Below are 18,973 nucleotides of genomic sequence, written 5' to 3' on the forward strand. Positions count from 1 at the left end.
ATTTTGTTTAAAACTTAAAAGATTGAAAGCGGAATAACTCTATTTTTTACTGCCGATTTATGCATTTTTATTTTATATTTCACATTCTGTTTTATTATAAGAAGCAACCATTAGAATATAGTATTTTTTTAAACAATACTGAGTCATCATAACTCTTAACGATGGACACACAGTACCAATATAGTTTCCACAAATATTACCTTCCCAAACCATCATTGGACTTTGAAACTTCATAACTGCTTCCAATAAGCGAGAAAGTGTTCTCTTTACTAGAAACGTCAATGCCCTCTCTGGTACGCAAGTCATCTTTTTGGCCGTTACATTTACCACAAATACCCGTGACCATGGCACCATATTTTTTGGGAATCACCACTCGTACTACGGATATCCCATCCCATAATACACTGATGCCACACCTAGAAGATACTTTAAGATAAGTACCACTTAGCGACACGGTCCATTGGTCATTGTTGTTGAATGGAAGATATTTTACCTCGCCATTTACCTGAAATATATAAAATTCACATTTAAACATCAACATTATTTAAAAAAAGCCCATCTTTACTTACAACTAACACACGTTCCTAAGTTAACAATTACTGATTCTGTTTTATACGACCGCAAATTTTTTTAGCGGTCGTATATTGGTATGACATTGGCGTCGTCGTCGTCTTCGTCGTTGTCGTCGTCGTCCGAAGACACATTGGTTTTCTCCGTATAACTTTAGTTTAAGTTGATAGAAATCTATGAAATTTAAACACAAGGTTTATGACCACAAAAGGAAGGTTGGGATTGATTTTTGGAGTTTTAGTCCCAACAGTATAGGAGTTAGGGGCCAAAAAAGGGCCCAAATAAGCATTTTTCTTAATTTTCGCACAATAACTTTAGTATAAGTCAATAGAAATCTATGAAATTTAAACACAAGGTTTATGACCATAAAAGGAAGGTTGCGATTGATTTTGTTAGTTTTGGTCCGAACAGTTTAGGAAATAGGGCCCAAAGGGTCCAAAATATTACTTTGTTTGATTTCATCAAAAATTGAATAATTGGGGTTCTTTGATATGCCGAATCTAACTGTGTATGTAGATTCTAAACTTTTGGTCCCGTTTTCAAATTGGTCTACATTAAGGTCCAAAGGGTCCAAAATTAAAATAAGTTTGATTTTAACAAAAAATGAATTTTTGGGGTTCTTTGATATGCTGAATCTAAACATGTACTTAGATTTTAGATTATGGGCCCAGTTTTCAAGTTGGTCCAAATCGGGATCCCTTAAACTTTGTTTGATTTCAACAAAAAAATGAATTCTTGGGGTTCTTTTGATATGCTGATTCTAAACATGTACTTATATTTTTTTTTATTATGGGCCCAGTTTTCAAGGTGGTCCAAATCGGGGTCCAAAATTAAACTTTGTTTGATTTCAACAAAAATTTAATTCTTGGTGTTCTTTGATATGCTGAATCTAAACATGTATTTAGATTTTTGATTATAGGCCCAGTTTTCAAGTTGGTCCAAATCGGGGTTCAAAATTAAACTTTGTTTGATTTCAACAAAAATTGAATGTATGGGGTTCTTTGATATATGCTGAATTGAACCATGTATTTCATTTTTTGATATTTGGGCCCGGTTATCAAATTGGTCCACATTGAGGTCTTAAGGGTCCAAAATTGAACTTTATTTGATTTCATTAAAAATTGAATTCTTGGGGTTCTTTGATATGCTGAATCTAATCATATATTTAGACTTTGGATATTGGACCATAATAGGAAATGTCCAATTTAAATTTTTTAAGGTTCTAAGTTTAAGTTTTTAGACCACATTCATTCTGTGTCAGAAACCTATGTTGTGTCAACTATTTAATCACAATCCAAATTCAGAGCTGTATCAAGCTTGAATGTTGTGTCCATACTTGCCCCAAGTGTCAGGGTTCGAAGTCTGCGGTCGTATCAAGCTGCGCCCTGCAGAGCATCTGGTTTAATGTAATTTCTTGTGTTATGTTATTGATAAAGTAAGCACCCTTAACATGAAAGTTAACTCATTTTCACTGCCTTTTATGATAGTGAGGAAACATTATGGTCCGGGAAAACAGTTGTCATCCCTTTATAGTTCACAGTGTTGGTAGTGAGTTACCTGCAATTTTTTTTTATACCGCTACCATATTTATTTCTTTTTTTTATGCCTCAAGTAGCAAGAAAGGGGCCACTTTAAAAGTTTGGATCATGAATTTTAAAGTAAAGTAATGATTTGGTCCAGCTGAAAAATGTTAAAAATTAGCATTTTGGAAGCTGTCAAAATATTTCAAGACCCCTTTACATAAAATTGTCCATATTTTGAGTTGGAACTGATGAAGTTTTCCACAATTTGTCCCAAAAGTAGTACAACACACTGTAAAAATATTATGGAGAAAGCGCAGGTGGAAATTTTTTTAATTTTCATTTATTGTCTAAAAGAAATGCACTACGAAATAACTGTATAGACATATAATACTATTTCATCTCAAATTCAAGCATGTTACTTACAAATACAGTTTTTCCTTGGTCAAGCTTGATGATTGATTTTTCAAAATGAACCTCAACATATCTGGTGAAAGAAACGGTAGCCGACTCCCTCTTTTTATAATTCTTGACTTGCACATCAAAGTTGCATTCACCCATATTTTCAGAGCTTTTAGACAGTGTATATTTACAATCTCCCATGAAATGTATCATCTGTCCATCAAAGGTTCGGTAGTGTGGATCACCAGCAGCAGTACATGTACAAACACCTAAAATAAGGAATGTAACTGGATTTTAATTCATGGCTTTTACGAAAACTGTTCTAATGGTTATTCTGTGTCAATCCTCTTGCCAATAACGCGGTTTTAGTGCTATTAAATGCTTTATGAATGAATTTTGTAGTTTGATCTTATGTTGTACTGTTTTACAACTGTCCCCAAAAAGGGGAAGTGTTGAGTGCTCTTCTTCAATTTGTCTGTCCACGTCAGGAGCTGGATATTTAGTGTTTATCGTTGATTTCTGATTGTTTTTTGTTTGTTTAAGCATATATCAGGTGGTTGGTTTTCTTTTCTCCTTTTTTACATCTTGTCATTCCGGAACTGTTATCGCTTACTTTCCGGCTTAGGCTTTTTAAGTCATACTTAAACAATTTTAAAGTACTTTCATATCTTGTTCTTGGAAAATTGTCTCATTTACAGTCATTCAAACTTTGTTTAGAGGCGTCTAGAAATTGGATTATTTAAACAGCAGCTGCAACATTTTTTGAAGACAAGCTGTGATGTAATTATGGTACATATACACTTCGCGTTGTTAGTTGCTTGAAATAAACTGCAAGTACCTACCTTCACAGGAATTAATTCCATCGCCGTAAAGTCCATTGTTACACACACACTGGCCATTTACGCACCTTGCTCGTTTATTACACTTATATTTCTTGCCACAAAGAGCTAGATGAAGAATAGGCATAATTTTGAAAACAACAGTACACACTTTAAATTATAAATTATGAAAAAAATGAAGAAGAAAAGAAAATATTTTTTTTTGTGCGAATATGTCATATTTATCTGCATGTAAAAGGATAAAAAATAAATTGATTCAACATTTCAAAAACAATTTCATAGAATCGGAGTCATATAGTATAACCAGTGTATGATATGTCTCTTATAGAATATCGAATCATAGCTTCATTTTATTTTGGAAAGCCTACCTAAATATCTTTGAAGCAGTAAAAACCTTAAATGAATATTTAATGTCAGTTGTGAACTTGTAAAAATTGAAAACAACATGTTATAAGTTCTTGCATCCGAAACGCCTTTCTTAGCTTACCTTCACCAGGAATGCCTTTACACATCTCAAGTTTGTGACATTTTTTGGGGCTAAAATTACGTATAAGTATGTTAATTCGATTACAAAATGTATCCTAAAAGTGATTTCAATCTTCTTCAACAAAGGTTAGCAATAACAAAGTGTTTGACATGTACCTTCACATTTCTTGTATCCGTCACCAATGAATCCTTTCTTGCACTGACATGATCTGACTCCATCAGTATCGTATGTACATAAAGCATTACGATGGCACTTTTTACCCGTGGTCACCTTTATAAAACGTTTTCCTCTTCCTCTCTTTTTACAAACGTACTCTTTCGAACAATCATTACTTCCTTTTTTGGATCCGATCTGTTTTAAAAGAAATAGAAATAAAACAGGCACAATTTTTCTAAATTCATAAGCGTTAACAGAACGCAATACTAAATGAAATGACTATATCCTCTAGCTCTTTATTTTGATTGTAACAAAGCAAGGCATTTCTTTAAAATCTTTTAGGACGAAATGCATATCCTAGTCTGTTAAAAGGTGAAAATGAATAACCTTGCATAAGACAGATTGAAAATGAATTCTCTGCAATAAAATATGCAAAAAACAATTAAGTGTGTACACACTATCAATGAATTTTCGCGCGGTATGAGTAGCAGCAGATGAAAATAAATAGGAAATCCACAAAAGTCCCCATGTCCCCTCCCTAGAATACCAAATGGTTGTCTCCTAAACAAATTTACACTCCTAAACTTTTGTTATGAAAGAATGTTTCTGAAAAAGAATAAAGATCCGACAGTTGCAGTGTTATTCTGCGTAACCTGGTTATGTAGTTGTTTGTGTTTTAGTATGATCATGCTCAGTAAAATTTTGTTAGGAATGAAATAAAAAATAAAAATCTTGGCGTAAATTTCAATGATTAACTATTATAATTTTACTACACAGCCACTTTTGCATAGGTACTATTTCTGTACTAAAAATATGCAGTACTGGAAATTTACTTTTAATATTTAGTACTATTTCTTTACTTTAAAATTATGGTAATATTTAGGTACTTGTATTTTACAGTACTTGATTTGCACTAAATATTTTTGTACAGAAATAATACAATATTCCATGTTTGAAAATCATAACTTTGAGAGATTTGAAATAGAAAAATCTTACAAAATGCTGAAAATGTAACGGTAATAACCAAAAATATGTTGTACCTAAATTTCAACTACAAATACATTACTGTAAAATACAGGTACTTAAATATTACCATAATTTTGCAGTAACATAATAGTACTGAATATTAAAAGTAAATTTTCAGTACTACAAATTTTTAGTACAGAAATAGTACCTATGCAAAAGTAGCTGTGTACCTACCGGAAAGTAATCTCCGTTCCTGTCTTTACAGCCACACTCACTTTGTTTTATACACTTATCATCGCTAAGAACAAACCCTTGCTTACAGAAACAACCCTCTCTTTCTTCTAATGTACACTTAGATGACGCTTTAGGATCAATACAAGTAGCAGGACAGCCTGGACCAGAGGACTTATAAATCATATTCGGGTCTTTACACTTCAGTGCTGAAATTGAAAATGAATTTTCGATTTACATAACGTAGTCAGTCTGAAATAGAAGGATTGACTGTTAAACAATAATCTCTGCTTTCCAGACATATTTTATGAACTGTTAAAAGCAGTAGTAAGTCCACGAATTTACCTTATGGTGACTTTTTTTATAAAGCCAACTTGCTTTTGTGGCATTTTTTTTAAAGATTGTAGCCTTGTGTATAGTTTAAAATGCAAAATGAGATATTAAAAATAAGATACCAACTTGATTATATATCACGCATATTAATGTGTCGAACATCTTTAGGCTAGCAAATTATTTTAAATCCATTTTGCTTAACTTCATTTCGTTTTCGAGCATGGATGGAAAAATCTGTAAACATTGGAAATAAAAATTATATTTTTCTAGTTAGGACTTACGACAAATAGTTAGGACTTACGACAAAAGTTATCTGTTCTCCATTTCATAACTATCCCACTTTCAGCACATTCCTCAACAAATGATTCCAAAGATGAGCATTTTACAGTGTTTAGGAGTTTAGGCTCTCCTTCATAGGAACACATGTCCATGACACATGAGCTATAGTAATCCCTGGCAGTCAATGGTATTGCCTTTACACATGCAGAGAATCGTCCATTCACGTTTTGAAGATCTCCACAGACATGGGGCTCGTTAACTAAGTTGTTCATTCTTGGTTCACACTGAACGGGTACATCTTCTGTTTCACACCTTTAATAAGCAAACATTGTTGAAATCATTAAAAACCAAGGCAAATACACAGTAAATATCTCGGTTATATTCATTCGTGTACACACATTTTTATTTTTCAACTTTCGAATCCAATGTCTAGTGTTTGTTCATGCCAGTTTACTTCACATCAAAGAAAAAGTAAAATAACAAAAATACTGAACTCCGAGGAAAATTCAAATCGAAAAATCCGTAATCAAATGACAAAATCAAAAGCTTAAACACAACAAATGAATGGATAACAACTGTCATATTCCTGACTTGGTACTGGCATATATAAAACGTATAAAACAATTGAGAACAAAATAGTTATCAAAGGTACCAGGATTATCCAGACGCGCGTTTCGTCTACATAAGACTTATCAGTGACGCTCATATCAAATTATTTATAAAGCCAAACAAGTACAAAGTTGAAGAGCATTGAGACCCAAAATTCCTAAAGGTTTTGTCAATTACAGCTAAGGTAATCTATTCCTGAGGTAGAAAAGCCTAAGTATTTCAAAAATTCTAATATTTTGTAAACAGTTAATCTATAAATATGACCATATCGATGATAATTCATATCAGCACAAAAGTCGACCCAGTGGTTGTAAATAAACTCATCATAGATACCAGGATTAAATTTTTTATTTACGCCAGACGCGCGTTCGTCTAAAAAAGGCTCATCAGTGACACCCTTTATGGTAAAAATTAGTTAACCTTTCGTGTTCATCAAGATAAGAAAAAAAGAGGGAATCACAGGAAATGCTAATCGAGACCAGTTTTCGCTGACAGGGTAACGATTCCTGATGAGCATGCTATAACTGTCATGCGAATTTACATTCAGCCAAGATGTCCTATTGAAATTTGACATAATCGGTAAATCTTACAGTCGGACGGCGTAAAAAATCTAGAACTTTGGTTTTGTTATAGACTTGACTTGTTTTACAGTGAATATATGTGTGATAGACACTGATAACAGTAGCAAAACGTTAAGCAAAAAAACTTAATTTACATTTTGAGATAATTTTCTTAAAAATCTGATATATGATTCAAGAAATAAATTAACAATGGCTATATATACTATTTTTTTCTTTCAGTTTTGACTTAAAAAATCAGAATTCATAGTTAAATAACATACCTTGTCAGAGGGTCTTCAGAATCATCTGACATAGAATAGCTATCCCCAATCAATGCGAATTTAGTTTTCTCCTTGGACACATCTTTCCCCTCTCTAGTTTTGAAATCATCTTTTCTTCCGTTACAGTCCCCGCAGATACCTTCAAGTTTGCCCTTGAACTTTGGTGGCGTCACCACATATACAGCATGACGACCATCAAAATTAACTTTGATTCCACATTCAGTCCAAACCTGTACGAATCTCCCACTACGGAATACTTTGAGTTTATTGTTATTTTCTTGTACTGGTAGGAACTTTTTTTGACCGTTTATCTAAAATAAACCAAAAGTAAACTTTAGGTACATTTTCTATTACAAACGTTGTTCATTTTTTTTTTATATTTATTGCGAAGGGAAAAAATCCTCATGCATGCCAAACTCAAACTGTATCTATGCCTAAACAACAACAATGTGTTGTGTTTGATCTAACAATAACCTTTTCTTTGCAAATGCATTTACCATTGATGGTAAAAGGGATTAGGAAATGGATTATTTCGAAATGAAAATTCATACCAGATTTCGTATTTCAAAACGCGCCCTTTCCACAAGGCATGTTGCTAAATATGTAGTAAGAATTCGGATGCAACTTAAAATGAGGTACTAAAACTTCATTTTTATATTATAAGAAACTGGTTAATCGAATTGACCTCGATGTTTTTAGCTGGGTTTTTTTCTTATTTGTGTTTTTTTTTATTTGTATCGAGTACCTTTGACCATTTAGTTATCGGACCAAAAGTTCATCATTCTTTTTCATGGTTTCATATGAATTAATGTGTTATGAATGAGCATGAAAAATATATCAACTTGAAATGCATGATTAGATATATGAGAAAAACTTCATTTTACATAATATAAAAAGCTTTATTTAAACATAAGAAATAAATGTTCAAATATATTTTAAACATACTAAGACTTTCCCTCCTTGCATAATTCGTACTGCCTTCTTGTATATTTTTATGTCAACAGTTCTGGTATAAGCAACTTTCGTATTTCTTCCACGTCGCTCGTTTTTCACTTCGACACTAAACGAACATTCGTTGTTTTCTTTCGACTTAGTTAGCAGATATTTACATGTTCCCATGAAATGAATCATTTGTCCGTCATATGTCTTGTAATGTGGATCCCCAGAAGCCATACACGTACAAGATTCTGGAACGTAAATTGTATTTAAATGTTTACTTATGAATGTCCGATGTAAAAACTAGTAAAAGTGAAAAACATAAAGTGGATGTTTTTATTTGATATTATAATGAGTATAAAAAGAATATCCTATTTTCTAAAATAATCCAGTACAAAACCTTTTATATTTCATTACAAATCGTACTGAATTGCCTACCTTGATGAATGACACATTTTTGTGACTACCATAAACTAGAAAGCAAAATTGGTAATCGTAAGTTTCATTAAATTGACTTTTATTATGATTTTTGAACATTTCAGCAATCAAAAACTAATGTCTTAAGATTTGTAAAGTTCTTCAAAATGTTTCTGATGTAACTACGTTAGCGGCATGCTTCTATCTATATCTTTTTTGGTTGATCAGCCTTTCATCGTTTGTATTAGGTTTTGGACTTTAAATAGTGTGCATCGAGTATAACTGACGTTACATTCATGGTCGAAATACGCATATGGTGCAGCGGTAAAACTGGTACCGTTTTTTATTATTCTTGTAATCAATCGTGGTATTATATATTTTGCACAAGTATCATATATATATATATATATATATATTATTTATATATTTGTTTGTGCAAAAAAAGAAGGATGCAACAACTCTTTGCTTATTGACTTCAAACGGGTTTAACTGTTCTTCAAATTTTCTTTAATTTCTGTTTTCTAAAGCGTCTTATTAGTTTGATTTAGCTTTCAAATGTTTTTTGTTGCGACTTAAGTATTTGTTGCATTTTTTCGACACAAACAAGCTTGGAATAAATTTTTTGTCCACAATTGTTTAACAGATATCCCGCCTAGCCTGATTCTGCATCTGTTTATGTATTTCAGACAATGAAAACTCGCTCATTCTTACATAAAACATAAGTTACCTAAATAAAATATCGGTATGTTGTTATAGTGACAAAATAAGTTATGTAAGCTGTATACTTACTATCACAAACATTGATTCCATCGCCATAGTAACCACGTTTACAGACACATTTACCATTCCTTAACCGAGCTCTCTTATGGCATTTTGGTTTCAAAGACCTCACTGTGGGTCCAACTAAAAAAGTAAATATAAATTCATAACATCGGTTCTTCTTTCAATTCTTTAGTTATACAACCATTATGGGAAGATATTGTACTTTCGCTTCACATCGAAGCTGTAGCAATATCCAACAATTACTTCTGTTTCTTATTTCAGCGAACGCTTTGTCATCATTTGTATATCTCTCTTAATATTATACTTTTTGTATTTTCTTATATATTTTAAATATACTTTGTCCGTTATCCTAAATAAATTTGAAAAAAATATATCTGTTATGGTTTTTCGTCAAATATCAAACTTTGAAAGGTCTTATACAATATGAAAAATGTCAACAATGATTAACCAGGTGGTTGTCGACAAGAGGTTGGTTCTTGATAACAAGGGAGTATTTATTTACATAGGCGACAATGGTAGGCTAGCCTTTTTTGGTTCTGCGTATTCACTTTCTAAAATCCATTCGGAAAAAATGTCGAATTTTGAATTATTAACACCTTTGGATGTAATTGAAACTACTGAACACATTAGGTTCTGCAGCTTTTTTGATAGAGAAATGGCATTTTTAAGATTACTCAACGGTTCCGTAATTTTCGAAATGGTTTGAATGAAGGAATCCCCTTGCTAAATTTGGCACAGAACATGCTTCTCGTCAAAGACAGTTTTCTCCATATTTCTTGTTATTTCTACACAAATGGCCAACACTCATGTCTCATTATTGTAATTTTGATTTCTAATTACCAGGGCAGCAGAAAAATAAATTTACCTCTTCCTATTGTATTGAATGTGACATCTAGGTGGCGCAAAACATCTTTTTGGACTTCCTTTTAACCTTACATTACACTACATCACTTATATTTACCTTTATACACAGAAATCCTCCAAACACCACCACATTTTTGTTGTCCATTCCCTAAACATGGCATACTACATTCACTATCTTTTCTTTTTCTTTTGTTACTGATAGAATTACCACAGAAGCACTGGTATTTAAACTAAAAAAGATAATGCGTTTCCACTGATTAGAAAATTGATCACTTTTTATTCATTGTTAAAAGTAAAATAAAAAAAAAAATACTGAACTCCGAGGAAAATTCAAAACGGAACGTGCCATATCAAATGGCAAATCTCTCACTTGGATGACAGTCACATAATACTCTTTATTTTTTTGGATTTTTTATTTTGTAACCTTATATTGCAGTAGCAAGGTAGATCCGTTTGACTGTCGGTACGATATTTGCTGCCACGCCAGTCCTAAATGCAGGCATTGAATCAAATGTATCGTAAAAGGAAAACATCACACCCTCTGCACGCTTCAGAACGCTTGTAATGCCTATAAAAAAGTAGTTTTCATGTTCTTTCAACTTCATTTTATTTATTAAAAGTTTACCTCAAGGCCTGCAAATTTAGTTCTTTTTTTGGCACAAAACCGTATACATCTTTCTATGGTCATTTTACTATGTTGCAGAAATGCTTTGAACATCATTCTCGGCTTATTGTCGTCATAGCAACCGACATATCTTGAGACTAAAAATACATAAAAAAATTAATATTAAGTTAAGTTGATTTTATTTGCTTTTAATACCAACTACCTTTATTTCAATGAATGTGCTTTGCAAACGTTTTGGGTAGGCAAATGAACAGAAGTTTCTTTATTTAAACAGTAAAAATGTTATTTGAAACTGTAAGAGGAATTTACAAGAAAATAAGAGGTACCTATTAGTTCTGGTTGTTCAAGAAAGACGTACCATTCTCTTTGAAATGGTTATCATGAGTTTACATCGACTATTTTGTTTCTGATTTACATTAACCCATTATTTTTTTTAAGCAGATCGATTTCGGCTAACAAATGAAAAAGTATAAAAAGGATGATTTTTTCTCGAGAAAAGAATTGAAGATGACTGCAATGTTTTCAACGGTTGACATAGTCTTTTCAATTTTATCAGACAGTAGTTTTATACCTTTTCTGTTCTTCTTTGTAGGTTTCGTCTTTTGCTTGATTTCTATAAAGAAGTATATATTGCAAAACGACAAGTTTGGCAGTTCTCAAACAAATTTGAACATTATTTTTCAATTTCAATAATACTGCAGCTAGCTGTTTCAACTTAATGTTTAACAACTCTTTTTGTCCGCTTTTGTTCCAATTGTTGGACGGTTTCTACGGTTCCTTAGTCATCTTTTATAACATGCTTTTGATGAATTGCAAACTTATTAAAACAAAAAGGTTCCGACTCCCAAACAAAATTGATATTTATATAGTATGTATTGATAACACAATCATATTAGAAAGTTCTAGTTATTCTAGACACACAGTTCTTTCATAAATTGGTATCGTATGCACTTTAATATGCATTCATCTCTGTAAATTCTAGAAAACTAAAAAGATAAACTGAATTCGGCTAAATAAAAAATTCATGAAGAAGGATTAGGATAGCCCTTTATCTTGGACTCTAATCGAAGATGTTTTTAAACAATTGATATAATTGCTCGATTGAATCGAATATCTATATAGTACCTTTTTTGTTCTCCTTTTTCGGTTTCTTCTTTTGCTTCTTTACTGAAATGAAAATAGCTGTATATTTCAAATCACATATTAAACGATTTTCAACCAGATTTCAGTATCTATGCAGCTTGTAGTTTCAATGTATAGTCTGGTAATTCTTAGGTTGACTTTTGTTCTTATTAGAGACAGGACTCTGCCGATTACTTGCATATTTGACCATCTTTATGTTATTTGAAATAGATATAAGAAGAATGGGTATGCGTGCCAATAAGACACTCTCCATCACAATTTGTAAAAGTAAACCATAATAGATCAAAGTGAAACATGACTGACCACAAATGGTTCCAACAATACTTACTAAATAGAGCAATATTAGTTATCACTAACTTTTCTATACACACCCAAACAATGTTTGTTTGTAAGCGTTCATTAATCGGATAAATCGAGAGAAAAAAAACGAATTGGACCGCACCATTTTATATGTGTGTGTTTTTTTCTTTCTTTTTTTCTCGCAGTGGGTAGTAACCGCTGGTGATGCACTGTCAATCCCATCAGGTATCAGTTCTTCTTTTAACCATATTGTAGTTAAACACGTTTGTCTTCATTGCTTTAGTACGAACTTTTGGGTGAAGGTAAACCAAGAAAAGCGTTTCGGATGCAACACATTTTAAGGGTTTTTTCCTTAAACAAAATTGATATACTAGGACTTATTGATAACAGAAAAAATATTTAGAAAGTTCTGGTTATTCAGAACACACAACTCTTTTAGAAATTGGTTACTGTAAGCATGTGTTCACTTTACAATATATGTATCTCTCTCACTTCTACAAAACTTAAAAAGATTAATTAGTTTTGGCTTTCAAAAAAAAGCACGAAGAAAGGTTCGTTTGTCCTTGAGTTAAGACTCTAAATAATTGTGTTTTTTTCTAACAATTGACATAATTTCTCGATTTAATCTGCTATTTATATCGTACCTTTTTTGTTCTTCTTTTTTGGTTTCTTCTTTTGCTTCTTTACTGAAAGGAAAAGAGCTATATATTTCAAAACGACATATTAAATGATTTGCAACAAGATTTCAGAATCTTTGCAGCTAGTTTATAGTTTATACTTTGACCATTCTTTTGGTTAACTTTTGTTTCAATTTAAATATCTAAATGATGTTGTTAAATAGATTTTCTTTTCTTGTGCCCTTTAATTGGAATTAAATATCTTATGTTATCCTATCTTACAAGAGGCTGTTCCATTCTGTTGCATATTTAACCCTGTTTTTGTTATTTGAAAATATGACTGACTACTAATGGGTTATAACAATATTATTTAAATAAATCAATATTCACTTTTATATCAATATCACTCTGCTTTAGCACATATATGCTTTAGTACATATAATGGCTATAAATATTCGTCCCATATCGTTCACTGCGTTATCTGTTTGGTGACAATGATAGGGATTCGATATCAATAATAATAATTATAAAGGAAAACATCATGATCGCCCGATCAATTGAAAATACATTGGTAATTATAAAAAAGAAGATGTTGTATGATTGCCATTGAGACAAATGTCCACAAAAGACTAAAATGACACAGAAATTAAAAACTATAGGTCACCGTACGGCCTTCAACAATGAGCAAATCCCACACCGCATAATCAGCTATAAAAAGCCCCGAAATGTAAAACAATTCATACAAATAAACTAACGACCTTATTTATGTACTGCCTTTTCCAAATACATTCCAAGTGTAAGCGATAATTGATGAGATAAACCGCGAAAAGCCATTTGGACAGAATCAATTTATAAGTGTGTTTTTTTCTTTCTCGCAATGGGTCGTAACCGATGCTGGTGTACTGTCAGTCAACTCATAATAAGTCGTTGCTCTGGTACAGTTATGATTTGTAACATGCTTTTCAAGTGATGAATTGTAAACTTATTAAAAATCTAAGGTTCAAACTCGCTCATTAAAAATATCTTAAATGAGGATAATTCATTTTTGATCATATAGCAGACTAAGTTATTCATCTTTTGACTTCATTTTTTTGGGTACGAACGTTTTGTTGAAGGTAAACTAAAAAAAAGCGTTTCGTACACAAAAAAATTTGTTTATGTTTCCTCAGACAAAATTGATATATATGACTTATTGATAGTAAAAAATATATTAAAAAGTTCTGATTTATCAAAACACACTATTTTCGTAAAAATTGGTTATCGTAAGCATTTGTTCACTTTACAATAAATGTTTTTCTCACAATTCTACAAAACTTAAAAAGATTAATTAATTTTGACTTTCAAAAAAAAGCACAGAGAAAGGTTCGTTTGCCCTTCAGTTTAAACTCTAAACAATTCCTGTTTTTTTCTTCAACAGTTGACATAATTACTCTAATATTTATATCGTACCTTTTTTGTTCTTCTTTCTTGGTTTCTTCTCTTGCTTTTTTACTGGAATTAACAGACTTTTATATTTCAAACGTCAAATTAAACGATTTCAAGCAGATTTCAGTTTTTATTCAGCTAGTTGTTTCAATTTATAGTGTGATCATTCTTTTGATTAACTGTTGTTTCAATAATCCAAATGATTGCAATCAAGTAATTTGCTTTTCATGGGCCCTTAAATTGGAATAAATATCTTATTTTATCTTATCTTATCTTATCTTACAGAAAACAGGGATTTACCATTGTCTTGCATATTTAACCATCTTTATGTTATTTGAGGTCATGACCGACTACCATTAGGTTACACCAACGTTTACTAAATAGATAAATATTCACTAGATTTTCTATGCAAACTGTTATGTGTGTAGGCGTTCATTAATAAAATGAATCGAGATAGGGGATTCGGACTGAACCAATTTATAGGTGTGATATTTGTTTTTATTTTTTTCTCGCACTATGTTGGTATTGTTGCTGGTGGACTGTCAATCCCATAAAGTATTCTCAATTTATTATTCGGTGCTCTGGTACCGACAAGTTTTATAACATACTTCTCATGTGATAAATTGCAAAACGTATTGAAAATATAAGCGCCAACGCCCTTAGTTGAAACACCTTAGATAGAGATAGTTATTAATTAGATCATTTAGTAGTTATATCTAATTTTAATTCACTTTTCTAGTATGAACGTTTGAAAAATGGTAAACCTAGAGTGTTTGACGCATTACGTTTTAAAGTTCTTTTTATTAAATTTTCCTTTAAAATTCATATATTCTATATAGGACTTACTGATTATACATAATATTTAGAAAGTTTCTTCAAGACTCACAGTCACTTAGAAATTGGTAACGTACGCATTTGTTCACTTTATCCTGTATGTATCTCTCTCAATTCTAGAATATTAATTGATTTCGGTTAACAAAAAAAAAAAAACAATTGAGAAGGATTACGTTTGTCCTTGATATTAGACTCTTAACGAAGGTGTTTTTCAACAGTTGACATAATTTCTCGTTTTAATCTGGAATTAATATTGTACCATTTTTGTTCTTCTTTCTTGGTTTCTTTTTTTGCTTCTTAACTGGAATGAAAAGACTTATATATTTCAAACGTCAAATTGGACGATTTTCAACCAGATTTCAATATCTATGCTGCTAGGTGTTTCATTAAATAATTTGACTATTCTTTTGGTTGACTTTGGTTCTTGTAAAAATCAGGGCTGTGTCTTTTCCTTGCATGTTTGACCCTAAACATAACATTTGAAAAAAATTATAGAAATAGGTTACAATTAATGGGTAAGGCTTAGGTATGAACGTTCCTAATTAAGGTAAAGGCAGAAAAGCGTATTGATTGAAACACATTTTAAAGGACTTTTTTTTCATTTATTTTTCTAAGACAAAACTGATTCTCAGAAATATTGATTTTACAATTCTAATTAAGGTATGACTGTAATATTTTTTTTCTGTCTATAAAGAAATAACATAGCGGGTTATTTTAAAATGTGCATCACCTTTTTTATGCTATTTCTAATAAATTTCTTAATTCCATTTTAGACTGGAGTAAATCATGGAAAAAAAACGTTGATGACGTCTCGGTCACATGACACAATTATGTATATGGGCTGTCAGACAAAACACTGTCTTGCAAAAATATATTTCTGGGGAAACTAAATTGATCGAATGTTAATTTTTGAATTCAAATTCTCTCTAAATTCTAAAAAAAAACTAGATGATAACGAATTAGAAGACGCTTTACATCCACAATTGCATTATTTAGAAATATCTGGTTATTCTAAAAACACTTGTCGTTCTCTTTGAAATAGGTACCATAAAAAAGTATTGAAGAAATGTTGAATTTATTTTCATTCTGAACTTGCAGAAATATATTTTCTAGGAAAACAAAATTGATAGTATATTACTTTTTAAATTTAATATTAGCTCTAAATTCTAGAGAACTAGATAATAGATTGATATCGGATAGCTTATAAAAAAGAGCACAAATAAAAGGTGAGCTTTGCTCGAGTAAATTTGGATTCTAGACGAAGGAGATTATTTCAACGGTTGACACAATCTTTTTACAATAAATTGTATCAGTTATTTGTATCCCACCTTTTCTATTCTTCTTTATTGGTTTCTTCTTTGGTTTGATTTCTAGAAAAGAAATATATATTTCCGACGACAAATTAAAGGATTTAAAAAATCATATATTTCAACTCACTATTGCTTTGGCTTATTGTTTTAATTGATAGTTTTAAAATGCTTTTGTTTGCTTTTATTGAGAACCGCGTTGATACCAATGCTGGTGGGTTGTTAGTCCCCATGGATATCATCAGCTTATTAAAATGATGCTTTGATACTGACATGATTTATGTCATACTTCTCCGTTGATCATTTTAGGCCCGACTCCCCCAGTCAAGTTGACCTAAGATGGATTCTGTTATGTCTTAAAATTTGAAATTATATTTTCTGGAAAAACAAAACTAACAGTATATCAGTTTTTATATGCTTTTTTTCGCTCTAAGCTCTACAAAACTGGAAATAAAATGATTTCAGCTAACAAACTTAAAAAGCACAAATAAAGGGTGAGCTTTGCAAGAATAAATTTGGATTCTAGATAAAGAAGATTTTTTTAACGGGTGACACACTCGTTTTCAAATATAATTAATCAGATATCTATATCTTACCTTTTCTGTTCTTCTTTATTGGTTTCTTCTTTGGCTTGATTTCTAGAAAAGACATATATATTTTAAACGACGAATAAACGATTTAAATATAAAAAAGAAGATGTGGTATGATTGCCAATGAGACAACTGACCACAAGAGACCAAAATGACACGGATATTAACAACTTAAAACTTATATTTCTTTTGAAGTAATGCTGCAGTTGATTGTTTTTTTAGGTTATACTTTATTATAGTTTGAAAATTTTGTTGGCTTTTTATCTTATTCGAGACTGTGCCATTTCCCTGCATAGTCAAACCCCTTTAGGTTATTTGAAACAAGAATATGTCCATAGTACACGTATGCCCAAACCGCCGCCCTACCATTTGCATTGTTCTGTGGACCGTAAAATTGGGGTCAAAACTGCATTAAAATTAGAAATATCATATCATAGGGAACATGTGTACTAAGTTTCAAGTTGATTGGACTTCAACTTCATCAAAAACTACTTTGACCTTGACCAAAAGCTTTAACCTAAAGCGGGACGGACGAACAGACGGATGAATGGACGGACGAACGGACGAACAGACCAGAAAACATAATGCCCATAAATTGGGCATGAAAATGACTGACTACAAATGGTTATCACTTACAATTACGAAAACAAATCAATATTGAATACCTTTTCGAATCACACTCAAAATTCCATTTTCCTTTTGACAAATTCATCGGATAAAGAATTCATTTTCAAAGGATTACACATTAGATAACGGTTGTAAAACCAAGATTGCACCTCTTTCAAACAACAATGTGTTTGTGTCTAGATACATCCTTACATGGGTGTGGGCGTTCCTATATAATGTCAATCAAGAACAGAAAAGTACGTAAGTCACGACTCACAACACATCTATAAGAAATATTAACAATCATTCCGAACTTTAAGAAAATTTCTTAAAGTAGGGAAGTTCATAAAACCTGACAAAATTGAAAGTTCGATATTATGAAGTTTTATTTTTATTTTATAAGCACTGTATTGGTACCGCCTGTGTTTGATTATTAGTCCTAATGCATATTAGCAGCGCATTAGTCGGTTTCTGTGGTACTGACATATGTTATTGATAGATTGCAAATTTATTAAAAAAAAAAAATAAAATTCCGATTCTTTCAGTGAAAATTATAACATTAACGGTACCAATTTTCCTGCACCAGATGCGCATTTCGACAATACATGTCTCTTCGGTGATGCTCGTGGCCAATTTATTTGAAATCTTATCTGGATTTAGTTACTCCTGTATGTCTCTTTTGATCATACAGCTAATCAAATGTTTAGGTACAGCATAAGCTTATATATAGGGTATAACAGTTCCTGATGATGGTTAATCCATAAAGGCTGAACGCATTTGACAAATGTATTCTATTTCAGTTTTTCGATTGAGAAAGTTGATACTAATACGTGTTTATTTTACAATAATGTTTAGAATATAATGTTAATTTAAAAAGCAATTGTCATTCTAATAAGTATCATAATTTTCAATTGTTGGATTGTTGAGTTCATTTTAGAAATTGCATAAAACATTATCAGATAAAACATATTTGAAATTTTGTTCGATTCAAAATGCACTAATCTTTTAATTCTAGAAAACTAAAAGTTCAATCGAATTTTGCCAAAAAATTAAATGAGCATGAACAAAGATGAATTTTGCTCGAGTAAACTTGGATCCTAGACAAATGCATTTTTTTCATTAATTGACACAATCTTTTTGACCTTGTCAGTTATTAGTATCTTACCTTTTCTGTTTTTCCTCTTTTCTTTCTTCTTTGGCTTGATTTCTATAAAAAAAAAAAAAAAAAAAGAGCGATCATTTCCAAAAGAAAATTTAAAAGATTCTCAAACTATTTTATTTCAATTATTTTTT

The 18,973-nt window shown here is 31.3% G+C and overlaps 1 protein-coding gene across 3 annotated transcripts in view; it reads right to left on the bottom strand.

Annotated features, from left to right (window-relative positions):
* The window catches only part of LOC143069081 (zonadhesin-like), a 35,866-nt gene that overhangs the window by 9,557 nt on the left and 7,336 nt on the right, over nt 1-18,973 (bottom strand). For 2 of the 3 annotated variants that reach the window (XM_076243529.1, XM_076243531.1), the window contains exons 4-20: nt 18,846-18,887; nt 17,081-17,122; nt 16,506-16,547; nt 12,946-12,987; nt 11,984-12,025; nt 11,430-11,471; nt 10,859-10,995; nt 10,331-10,463; nt 9,376-9,489; nt 8,179-8,420; nt 7,234-7,544; nt 5,806-6,095; nt 5,175-5,380; nt 3,974-4,169; nt 3,335-3,439; nt 2,517-2,761; nt 201-505 (exon numbers count right to left, since the gene is read on the bottom strand). In XM_076243529.1, the coding sequence (XP_076099644.1) occupies nt 201-505; nt 2,517-2,761; nt 3,335-3,439; nt 3,974-4,169; nt 5,175-5,380; nt 5,806-6,095; nt 7,234-7,544; nt 8,179-8,420; nt 9,376-9,489; nt 10,331-10,463; nt 10,859-10,995; nt 11,430-11,471; nt 11,984-12,025; nt 12,946-12,987; nt 16,506-16,547; nt 17,081-17,122; nt 18,846-18,887 (2,536 nt within the window). The remainder of the gene's footprint in view (nt 1-200; nt 506-2,516; nt 2,762-3,334; nt 3,440-3,973; nt 4,170-5,174; nt 5,381-5,805; nt 6,096-7,233; nt 7,545-8,178; nt 8,421-9,375; nt 9,490-10,330; nt 10,464-10,858; nt 10,996-11,429; nt 11,472-11,983; nt 12,026-12,945; nt 12,988-16,505; nt 16,548-17,080; nt 17,123-18,845; nt 18,888-18,973) is intronic. The other variant, XM_076243530.1, reaches the window with a different exon arrangement.

The sequence above is a fragment of the Mytilus galloprovincialis genome, chromosome 3 (genome assembly GCF_965363235.1).
Source record: "Mytilus galloprovincialis chromosome 3, xbMytGall1.hap1.1, whole genome shotgun sequence".
Taxonomy (NCBI): Eukaryota; Metazoa; Mollusca; class Bivalvia; order Mytilida; family Mytilidae; genus Mytilus; species Mytilus galloprovincialis.